This window comes from Calliopsis andreniformis, chromosome 1 (assembly GCF_051401765.1).
Source record: "Calliopsis andreniformis isolate RMS-2024a chromosome 1, iyCalAndr_principal, whole genome shotgun sequence".
In the NCBI taxonomy this organism is placed as follows: domain Eukaryota; kingdom Metazoa; phylum Arthropoda; class Insecta; order Hymenoptera; family Andrenidae; genus Calliopsis; species Calliopsis andreniformis.
Window position 1 is genome coordinate 4689982 of NC_135062.1, and position 12496 is coordinate 4702477.

The 12496-nt window shown below is 33.9% G+C and overlaps 1 protein-coding gene across 1 annotated transcript in view; it reads right to left on the reverse strand.

Annotated features, from left to right (window-relative positions):
* LOC143183297 (neural-cadherin-like) overlaps positions 1-12496 on the reverse strand; it is a 387170-nt gene that overhangs the window by 310314 nt on the left and 64360 nt on the right. Inside the window, exons 2-8 of the mRNA XM_076384825.1 lie at positions 10130-11496; positions 7262-7453; positions 6218-6464; positions 3989-4208; positions 2437-2713; positions 1334-1929; positions 437-583 (exon numbers count right to left, since the gene is read on the reverse strand). Coding sequence (XP_076240940.1) covers positions 437-583; positions 1334-1929; positions 2437-2713; positions 3989-4208; positions 6218-6464; positions 7262-7453; positions 10130-11456 — 3006 coding nt within the window. The 5' untranslated portion in view covers positions 11457-11496. The remainder of the gene's footprint in view (positions 1-436; positions 584-1333; positions 1930-2436; positions 2714-3988; positions 4209-6217; positions 6465-7261; positions 7454-10129; positions 11497-12496) is intronic.

Genomic DNA, 12496 nt, shown 5'->3' on the forward strand with positions numbered 1-12496 from the left:
TACCAAATTTTCACATCGTGAAACCAATTTCCATAATAAAACAACTCTTGTTAACATACCAATGTAATAATAATAATAATAAGTAATACAAAAGTAATGTATTATCGTATCAGGAAGTAACAAAAAATTGTATAAAAATTTCAAATTTCTTAGCGATAAAATAAGTATTTTATATCCTTAAATTGTATAAAGTATACTTAGCAAATAATCATGATCTTCAAATAAAACTTGAACATTATTTTTTATGAAACATACAAATTATAGACTATAAACATCTTGTGATGAAAAGAATGATTTTTGTTAATAAAATAAGTGAACTTCAATTGTTGTAATTAACGAGATCAGGAATATTCAAGTGAATTCAAATGTCAATGATATTTTTAACTGCAATATTTTCATTGAAGTTTCTCTGCAATTCTTTTATAAATGGTCTTACCTGACGATCGAACAATGGTGGATTATCGTTAACATCAGTAATCTCAACAGTGAATGAGCAAACACCTTCTAACGAAGGTTCACCTTGATCCGTTGCTTTGACAGTAACAGATACAAATTTGCCATCGTCTCCCTCTCGATCAAATACCTAAAAATATTGAAATATAGTTATTTTATACTTGAATCATGTTAAGTTTTGTATCAAAATTAAACTGAAGAATTGAGTTATTCTTCAGTTAGTTATTCTTCAATTAGTTGAGAATTAGTTACTTAGGTCTAATCCATTGCGGTAGACATTTTATCAATTCTGTATTTACTATTTTGCACAACTGTCTGAATGCATAAAAATTTCATTTACAGATATCTAAAAGATTTCATGAATCAATTATTTTCAAGAAGTACTTTAGCACTTTATAAAAGTTTATATAGGGTATTCGACAACAGGAGTCAGAAATTTAAGGGATGATGCTAGATCTTAAAATAAGGTGAAAATCAAGATACAAAATTGCATTTGCGGTTTGATTTCAGAGTTATTAATTGTCGTACAAGCGCCTAAATTTGCGTGAAATGTGTCTGACTTAGTACTTATTTCACTGCTGATGTGCATTAGTCAAATCAAAGTGAAGTCAGTAAACTAAGTATCACGTCAGGTACATTTCACACATATTTTAAATTGTTTTTTAACAATTAATAATTCAGAAATGAACCCTGAAACGCTATTTCGTCTACTTTCACTTTCGTTTTATTTTAGCACGAAAAATTACCCTTCAAAATTTCTGACACTTATCGTCGAATATCCTGTATAGGTAGCTTAACTTGTGTCGAACAATAAGACAACATCCCTCCAATGTTACTCGATATTAAGGTTTTCCTAAATAAAATAAAGTGGAATACGCACCTTATTTGTAAGCACTTGACCGGTCTCTTCGTCGACAGTAAACTTTGTGCCTTTCTGATTAGGTTGTTGAACGATCGAGTATTTAACCTGTCCATTCACACCCTTGTCCTCGTCAGTAGCCTGAACTTTAATAACAGGACTACCATTCGCTGCACCTTCTTCAACTTTCGGATTGTACGTGCTGCACTCTTTAAACACAGGCTTGTTATCATTTACGTCTGTAATAAAGACCACAACAACGGCTGTGCTTGTGTGAGTAGTCAATTCTCCGTTCGGACAACAAGATCCATCGTCCAGAGCAGTGACGTTTAATTCATATTTGTCTCTGTCCAAGGAAATCTCTTTCCCATGAAGTCGTATTACACCGGTAATCTCTTCAATCACAAATTGGCCAGAAGTGGTATTCCCACCGACGAATCTGAATCGAACGTTGTCACCATCCTTATCCGAAGCGACCACAGTTGTAACGAGTGTATTAGACCCGGCATTCTCGTCCACATTTGGTGTGTATACTTGTTGGGAGAACTTTGGCTCTTCGTCATTCTTATTTTTCGTGTAGATGCGTACCTTTGCTGTGCCAGTTTTTGGTGGTTCGCCTGGAAAAATGGATCAACATCAGTAGAAGGACAGTAACGATGTTTAGGAACTATATGCAAATGCTTAAGGTTAATGAAATAGTAAACTGTAATCTACTACTAGAAGGATCTAGAAGTTTTTAAGACTAGAAGTTTTTAATTATTTACTCAATTCAAAGGACATAGCTTTACATGTATGGTAGTATAGTTATAAGAACATAAACACAGTTTAATTATTTTTATCGATTGCAGTTTTTAAATGTAGCTACATATATGTACAAGAATAATTCACGATCATATTTTTGTTAAATTTTTTCAACTTCTTTAGCAATTTTCATTTAAAATCTTAAGAGATCGATTTGTATTTTATCAAAATTCTTCACTATGAGTCTCTGGCTCATATACAGTGACACAATAATGTGGTGACATTACATCCATGTTGTTAAAATTAAATAATAAATAATGCACATGTAGCTAAAAAACTAGGAAACAAAAATTAACAGTGACAAACAATTAACAGTGGAATACCTTTATCTCTGGCGGTTACATCGAATTCGTAATAAGCGTTATTGTTGTCAGCGTCGAGCTGCTTATTGTTAACGATGATTCCATTCGAGTCCACGCTGAAGTGGTCGTCCGCCACCAGATACTCTATTTCCGCATTAGCACCAGAATCCGCGTCAGTTGCTTTCACTTTCAGTATACTTGTACCCAATGATATATCCTCATCTACATTATGCGCTTGATAGTCGGGTAATTCGAATTTTGGCGCATTATCGTTCACATCCGAAACTCTAATAGTTAACTAAAAGTTACAAGGAAATTTCATTAACAGGTCTCTGTAAACACGTCGGATATACAGGGTGTCCCAGTACCTCTATTACAGGAAGATATTGCCGTTATTTTTCATGACATGCGAAAATGTCTAACGGACAAATTGATTACTTCAGAAGGACACATATCGTGATACGAATCATGTTTTTCTGAAACTTATATATATCAGGATTTCTATGTTATTGATGTTTTTCTTTTAATTGAAGTACATATTTCTATAATCATGACGTTATAGCTTAACTACGAGAAATTCAGAAATTTCTTGGAATAAATGTAAATAAGAAAACAACTACACACAAAGATTAAGGAAGATTTATTGTAATAAATGTATATTACTTTCCTTGACTTCTAAACATTTGTTAATTCCATTTTGGAAAGACAGACTGTAATAAGTGGCTTTTTGATAACACAGTCTAAGAAAATGACAGTGTTACTGGATATAGACTTGAGTTTAAAAAGACATCAATGATCTAGAAATCTCGAAAAATATGAACTTGAGAAAAAATGATTTTCGCCTTAATATGTGCCCTTCTAAACTCAACAATTTGTTCTTTAAACATTTCCACGTTTTAGAAAAGGTAACGAAGATATCTTGTAATAGAATTACGGAAACACCTTATGCACATTAATACCTAAAGCTTTTATTATGGTACAATATAATATTAAGTAGAAAATATACACTAATGTATGTATTACCAAAAAAAGTTCTTAATAACGTGTGGGGAGGAGTTCCTTCAGCGCCGGATATTAGCTATAGCTTTAAAAAATATAATGCGACGAAGCGATCCAACTATGAAAGTAAAGGGAAGATTTCCCTCTGTCACATTTGTGATTTGGTTATTTTGTCGCATTTCATTTTTTAAAGATATAACTAATGTCCGGTTTTAGGTGTCGTCCGACGCTAAGACAACTCTCCCTTATGTTTAGACCAAAAGACTTTGTTTTACTTTTTTGTACTCAACTAAATATTTTTCACAAAAAATGAGAAACATCGTCTTAAATTAAATGAAACCTTTTTATGATAATTATTTTATAATAGTTAAATTATAATTATTGAAATATGGCTGTATAAAACATAATATGGCTAATAAGACAAAATGAGACAAAAAATCTTGTCCATATATATTACTTCAGTTACACAAGAAAAATTCTTTATATTGCTTGTAATATAACAAGAATCAAATATTTATATATCTTGTTACCATAATTAAGCAGAGCTTTATGAGAGAAGGATAAGAAAACGTACCTCAACAGTTGTGGAGAAACCGCCAGAATCCTCAGTAGCTGTCACTATCAGGGAATAAATATGGGGTTGACGCAAATCTTCAAAATCTAACTCTTTAGCAAGTTTAACAATGCCGGAAGTTGGTTCAATATTGAATGTTCCTGCTGCACCTTGACCTTGAGCCTTCAAGGTATATCGAATTTCACGATCAGCGAATGATTTTGCTTTCACTGAGATGATACTGAAAGAAAATATAAAATACACTTTATCATCTGTTTTATCTACTATATCTTTTACCATCATTCTTCAATTCTCGATAAAAACTATTCAACAAGGCACGATGAAAATGTTAGGACGTTTAACAACTCAAACTGTTTAGGACTAAAACCCTATCGCTAAGAACACGAAGAAACCTACTTCACAAATGGCATTAATTCCTAAATAAATCTATAAAAATACAGTAGTTGTTCGATTGAGAGCCGCGCTCGGGTCTGGGCACGAACCTCTATCGTGACTGGTAGTCGATTCCGCTTCCGTTGCTCTCGGTTGCGGATATAATAGGTAAACGACAGCAGAAGCAAAAAAAAGGGTCTCGCGCAACTGTGGATGTTCGAGCTCTTCATTCGAAATCAATGACATCATAAAAGACAAGGGTAGCATTAGGTATCAAAACCAGGAAAAATTGGTTTCTTATTTGCAAGCGGATTTTCATTTAAGTAACACTAATTAATTCCTTGTACTCTCCCGATGAAAATAGTATCAAGCATTATGTTATTCCAACTATTTATAACAAAGATACTTAATAATTTAACTTGTGAAAAGAAAGAGCTTATTTGTTCGTGCTCTGATTTACTAATATATATGTATAATATACTTATAATATTATATTATAATATATTAATTATATTATATAGTATATTATAATATAATTACAATAATTACAATGATATTATATTATATAATTACAATTATATTATATAGTTATACAATTATATTATTTAGTATAATATATATTTTATTTATTATATATAATATATTATTTATAATATAACATTTATAATATAAATAATATATATTATAATATAATTACAATTATATATAATATAATAGCAAGTCGGTTACTATTCCTACACTACTTGATTTCCGTAATTTTGTTATAACGTTTTAATAAAGCTCTACGTGATTTATGTTTACATAACATTTTTTTCTCACTTAGTGTCATAGAATATACTGACAAAGTTTGATCCTTAAGCCCTGGGTCACTCTGTATATTAATATTTCTATTTGAAATTGGTTTGGTTTTCTTTCCGTGAGTAAGGATCATTAGATTCTAAATAAATTTTAATAAGTAAGGATAGTCTACCAACTTCAACCGGGATATTTACTACTATACATATATACTTGCTATATATTTCGAATAGTTCTTGAAAGTGTAATAGCTCTTAACTTATTTCATTTTTGAAAACCATTTGTCTAAACGAAACAGTGAATAAAAGGGAATTAGCCAATTGGAACACTTTTCGTAGCTTTCTATGCACAGGCGAACATGCTCCTTTTTTTTACAAATCAAGTTTTATATATCTTTGTTATAAAAAATCAGAATCATATTGCGTTTCGTATCGAAGGAATCGATTGGTGTTACTTGCATGAAAATCCGTTTGCAAATAAGAAACTTCAATTTTTCCTGGTTTTGATCCCTAATGCTATCCTTGTCTTTCATGGCCCATCTGTTCTCGGGTATCGAGCTCGAGTGCGATAGTTCCAAGAATTTATTTCTCCGCGTACATATCAAACAAGGTAGTGGGAATAGCCGCGGCTCTAGATCGTGATGCCCGAAGTGGCTCTCAATCGAGCAACTACTGTATTTCACAAAACAGATTTTTATTATTTCTAAAACAGAGGATGTATTATTAGAAAATATCTCGATTAATTTTAATACTGCAATGAAAAGAATATGTAATGCAGTTTATATAATTCGCGATTTAGTTATCAATGCTATTTAGATATCATATGTATATCCTATATACTAGTATAATACTATTGTATCATACATTTTATTACTGCATATTTTTCTACTGTGTCGTATAACAAGTTCCTTGCACCTGATCAGCACAAGTAGTTATCAAATTTCCATTAAAAGTTGTCATAAACAGCATATCGTTGATACTTATTATTTGCTTATAATTTCGTCATAAATCGAATCTCATGAAAACGCTTATCGCATCAGAATCTAAAAGATGTTCAACTCACTCGGAGTCTTTCTTCTGGTTTTCGGGTATCTCGGCTTCGTACGCCGCCATGTAGAATTGTGGTGCTCGTTTTCCACCTACGATCGATAACCGTTGCTCAGGAGTCGACTGAAAACGCCTCTCGTCTATACGGCCATTCTGATCCTCTGCTTTCACGTACAGAACGTATTCCATGTCCAACTGGAACAAATCGGTCCCCCGGGTGCGTACAACGCCTGAACGCTCGTCTACCTCGAAACGACCTCCAGCTGCAACCGAAACGTGGACCATTTATTTTTCAACCGGATAATTTCATGGCGAGTGACATCAGAATAAAGGGCTCAATGTTTCACGCGAAGGATCCCACAGATATTTCACAGAAAGGAGGTCCCATGAGCCTGAGACACTTATAGTAGCAATAAATGCAACTACAAGTAACGGGAATATTCAACTTGAATGTTGTATTACTTTGTTTTCTTCCCTTTCTTCGCAATCACAATTGCTTGAAACTGATTCTACTTTTTTATGCCCTTTTTTTTGGTTAAAATCCTTTACTTTAGTTTAGTTCTTCAATTTGGAAAGTTTAACTCTAATTTAAAAGTTTCCATCAGTTTCGCGATTCATATTTGAGAAAATGAAACTATCCTCTAATTAGTCTAATCTGTAGTATATGTAACTGTTAAGTTATTATGAAATCATTATAGAGAAATAATAGTTTGTTCTGAAATTATCATCCTTTTTTTCCATTTTCATTGAAATGAGAATGATTTTATCTCTTAAATGTAAAAGGCTCATTCTAATATTTGAATATTAATATTAATATGAGAATATTAATTCGTACTACATGTTAATAAAAGATTCCACTCGTTCTTGGTCATTTTTAAATGCTTAACATCTATGGTCGAAATATATCCCAGAAATATTTGTTACCTAACATTAGAGTCGTTTACTTTTCATTGATAAAAAGGGCGTAATCTTCATTTTAAATACCATTTCGCTCCTTTTTAACATAGATACTTATCACCTACATTCACAAGTGAGTTTGTAATATAGCATTTATACGTACTTCGATCCCGTACGATGAAGTAGTGAATATTACTGTCAGTATCAGGATCCCGTGCTTGGAGGGTAAACACGTGAGTATTCGGTGGCGCATTCAATTGTACGACCGCTTGCATCGGCGAAGGTCGATTTATAAAGTATGGTGGCTCATCGTTGACATCCTTCATGTTGATAATGACACGTTGATTGTCCGTGTCTGTAATCGTCGTTCGATTAGTGACAAGGGTTTACAAGTTGAATTCACATTAACAACAAAATCGTGGACAGTATTTAGGGGCGGTAACCAAATGGCATTGATATTATCTCAACCTACACTTTGACCTTTACTATTAAACTACTATCCTTACAATTATATTTCTAGAGCGCACGTCATTGCAAGTTATGCCATCGATGCATTGTATTTTCAAATATAATTTTAAAACCGTTATTCATTAAACATTTTATCGTCGAGAAATAAAGCATGTACTTTAATATTAATGTCAATGTCTTTTCTGTACTGATTTATTGTAACATTAAATACTCTGTGAAACACTGTCTGAAGATGAAAGAAAATCAGATAATTATATTACATTTTCCGTCACCGCTGATAAACACTGTCAACCTATTGCTAGCACTCTACGTTGTAAGCTTTAATCCATATAAGCGTCTGATGCACTAAACCACTTAAGTAAATTGCTTCATTTTAAATTATCTACAGCGTCTAGCGAAGTTACTGCAATCTATTTCCCTTATTGTTATTATATCTATGTACATACAAAATAACCGTATAGAAAAAAATGAAAATGAAGATGAAGTGTGTGTCTACTTACATGTATATTCTGCGGATGCCAAGTATGCGGGAAAGAAAACGTTTGTTATTAATAAGAATGACAGTCAAGCACAGATAATCATATTTTGACGCACAGCAAGAAAAAGTAAAAAGTAATAAAGTATAATTTATCGAATCGTTATCATTAATATAACGTTAATATCAAAATCTTCCGTCTATAATGAACGCAGTACTAAAAATATAAATTTCTTATTTCTGCATAAGTAAACATCGATTTTTTCATAATAAATATCAAACTCTTTGAAGGCAAATTTGCACTTAGTTTAAAATTTTTTACAGTTTCTAACTTATCCTAGAACATTGCTTTTTTGACATATGCAATCTCTTTTATACCGCTCTAGCTCTATTACATAAATTGCTTCTATACAATAATATAAACAGTAATTTTCAACAATATAATAACAATTAAATTTGTATGGTATTTTACTAATTTTGCAACTGAAATTTAAATGTACAATGAAACTTTTACCCTTACTAAAAGATTAATAAATCAGCATCTATTTATTTACAATTTTGTCGAAGAACAAAGTTGAAATGAATATTCATATTCGCGTTACTTTAAAAAGTATCACAATGTAATAGTTTCGCGTGCAACACGCGCAATGAAATAACATTTAAGCGCATCGAAATATGAAATTTAATTCATTCCGGTCCCTTAATGCATAACAAAGGTCCCTGTCAATCTTGCTTGTGAAACTGTAATTAGCGTTCACCGCACAATACGAAACCAACACCGAATAGTTCCCCATTCCAAAAAGGAAATTGTATCCACGTGCGAGCGGTGAGCGGAATAATCATACCGGAAATCAAATTTGAATATTTCTTGCTGTGCTATATTATAACGTGTAATGGATAGAAGAAATATAGTAAGGCACTTGCAGTATATTTAAATAGTAAGCAAAGTAATGTTCTCATTTGTGCCGGTGATAGAAATTGCCTAATGCATTTCTGGTCTCTTGTTATTACACAATTAACCCATTGCCAAGCGTTTATCCATCTTAAAGTTCTCATACTTGAATCTAAATCCAAGTTCTAGTGATTAAGTATATATTTTTCCATTAAAGCTGTTAAACGGTTAATGCAAATAGCTGCAGTAGCTTGAAAAGCTCGTATAATACACTCCAATTTCAAATAAGTCAAACAAAAACTATCTTAAATATTTTCATTCTGAATTTACGAGTTTTCCAGTCTGTTCCCTGAGAAAGAATAATCGAGTGAAACGATAAAATTTGCGTGAAACGATAAAAATGTATTAAAACGCTGTAAAATGGAACTATTACGCGTTACTTAAAATTTTACAGAATATTTATCTCCTTTTCCTTTCATAACCTCCCTATATTCCTTCTACCCATAGCAGATTCATTTTCAGTACGCAACAGGTTCTTAATTGAACAATCGTGCAGCGTGCAACGCACGGCCCTCAAGAAACAGACTTCTATTCCATTGTGTGAAGAGAGTTTAGTGAGTACTGATCAACAATACATTGTGCAAGTGAACATGAAAGTTGTGCGTCAAAAGTAAAATAAAAATTAAAATTGTACCGTGAAATGGGCACCGGAGGTACGGTGGATACCGTTCACACCGTCCTTTGGCCACAGGATGAACAACAAAATTAAAATTAATCAAAAGAAATTAAACAAAATAAGTGTAATTTAAATGTATAGAAATAACACATAAATTCAAAATATATTAACATTTTACGCATAGTATAAATTATTTGATCGAATATTCTGTATTTTTTAGAATAAAAAGTTAAATTGCGTTTGGAATACTTAATAAATGACTCCTTTCACATATTTTGCCATTTTCTTATTAAATTTGAGAACATATTTGGCTCATATGAAGAAAATAATTTAATTTTTCAGCTATTCAAACGATTAAAAACAACTTTTAACGAAATGACTTATGAAGTAACCCACAATTGAAATAAATGATTATTTTCTGTTTAACGGAACTATAATTTTTCTCCATAAGCAAAAATAAAAGTTAATTGTTAACCTTTCTCACAGTTTTATAAAGATATATTCAGTTATGATCTTTTACCTGTGTTCGTGATGGTCACCCAAAAATCAATAGTCTTTTCCGATCCTAACTCTTCGTAATCCCATTTTTGCTTCACTATTACAGACCCATTGGGACCTACAGTGACCCACTTGTTCTCGTCTCTAATCTTATACATCTCTTGTTCATTTTCTTTCTCAAGATGAAATGCAATTTTCCCCTCGGTATCACCATCCGCCTCAGTAAAATCCACCTTCTTGGTCGGCCTGACTGCTCTTGTGACTCTACGCTTCTGTATCCGGTGAACCTCCATTTCCGGTGGTTCCGACGTGAGGAATCTCACAATGACCTTAGTTGGTTTCTCAGTTGATTTACTCGGACTCCGAACATCGTGGGCTTCCACTAACACCACACACTCACTGTCTTCTTCCATGCTAATTGCCGGTTCACCAGCCAGTATAAGTTCTCCGGTCTGCGGAACGACGACCAATAGGCTGCTCGGTGTGAGCAACTTATACGCAACTCTGTCACCATCAGCATCTTTGGCAACAACTTTCCCAACCGTGGAAAAGCGTTTCCAACCCGGTAGGGCCACTGAATTCTCATGAATCGCATCCAGATTCGTTGGTCTAATCTCGAACGTATAAACTTCCTTCTCAAAGACAGGACTATTATCGTTTTCATCGAGGACATGCACCACACCGTTGATCTGTGAGCTACTGAGGAAATTTCCATCGGAAGCATGGATCGCGACAGTGTAAAGCTTCTTGGCTTCCCGGTCCAGGGGCTTCGCGGTGACCACGCTGAAACCTTCCTTCTGACTGTTTAGTGTTAAGGTGAAGCCTGTCTGATTCGAATCTCCCTGCTTTAAAGCAAACGCCCTTTCCCCAGTTTCGTCCGGTAGAATGGTATAATGAACTGGAAAACTTCCTCGTGCGCGGAGAACGGGAAAACCGTCGATCAAAGTGCCGGTTGCAGAGTTCTCAGATACCTCTCCTTCTCCGAGATGATCGTGCGAGAAAGTGATCATGTTCCTGCGATTAATCACGTAGAGATGAAGAAAATGTGTCTCGGTGCTGTTAGCCAACTCCTCAAGGACAATCAGATTCACCAGACGGTCGACCAGCGGTGATAAATCAGACGTGGTCATCACCAGGCCATTCCCAAGCACGGTGAAAAATTGAGAAAAATCATTCTCCATCAAATGGAAATTCGACGGCCGCTTCGTGTCAAATTGGGTGATCTCGTAACCCGGGTAAACATCGTGAGGCAAAACGGCCACCTTGTCGCCCACCGTCATGGACACCAAGGAGATCGTAATGGCAAGGATATACCACATCGTGCTGCCTCTTATCCGTTCCACTCTCATTGTAGTCACACTTCTACGAAAGCATGGGTGCTGACACCTCCTACAAATAGAAATACTTGAGTTAGTTAGAAATATTTTAGAGTGAATCCAAATGAGTTCTATTGTATATTGCTTATCAAAACTTGTAATTTATTCAGGGTACTCAATGTAGTGATTGGTATGTGATTCGTGTATGTGGATGATAACATTATTTAAAATTCATTCACATTTGCAGACATTGTCTGCAGACATCGGGAAAGGTCTCGGGATGTCTACGAACTACGAACTGTCTGCAAACTTTTGCAGAGTGTTTTAGTAGTAGGGGACTCGTACGGTCTGAAATTTGAAAACTTTGTCTGCAGACAGTCCGTAGGAAAAGGCAAGGATTTTGGGAGACATTCTGTAGAATGTTTGGGTATAGAGTATTTGGATATGGAAGGTTCTACTGTAATACCACATGACGCGATGATAAATGATAGCAATACTATTAGTTACCATTTATCCTAGTGGCTTAGGATAAAGGAATTTCTGTAAAAAAGAACAAAAGAAAGACATTTAAATCCTCAGTGATGGATTCGTATGATACGTCATACAAACTTCTATTCCTTTCAACATCACTATAAAATTCATATGTATATTATATCAGCAGTGTAACACAGTCCAGTGGAGGTACTCCTTACTTGACTGTTTCCCCTTCCAAACATTCCTTTGATCTACTAATATCTACGTTATGTATAGGGTTCGAACTTTCTTGGCACTAGAGACACTAATCTACCATGGCGATTTTTATAATATCATGTGATATTATAAAATAAAGTGGGAAAGTGGGAAAACCCCAAAAAATCTTGTAAGCCCTCGTTTACCTCCCCAACACTGTTTGTATATAATAGCTTTGTAAGACAAAAATGCAATATGATCCAAACCGTATTATTTGTATCATTTTGTTTGACAGTCATAAGAAGTTTCTTTCAACTGCAGGAAGTTAGACCATCCGTTTCTGGCATTTTTCCCATCACTGAAGTTAGCCTATCCTTCACCCCACGAAAAAAATTCGATCCCAC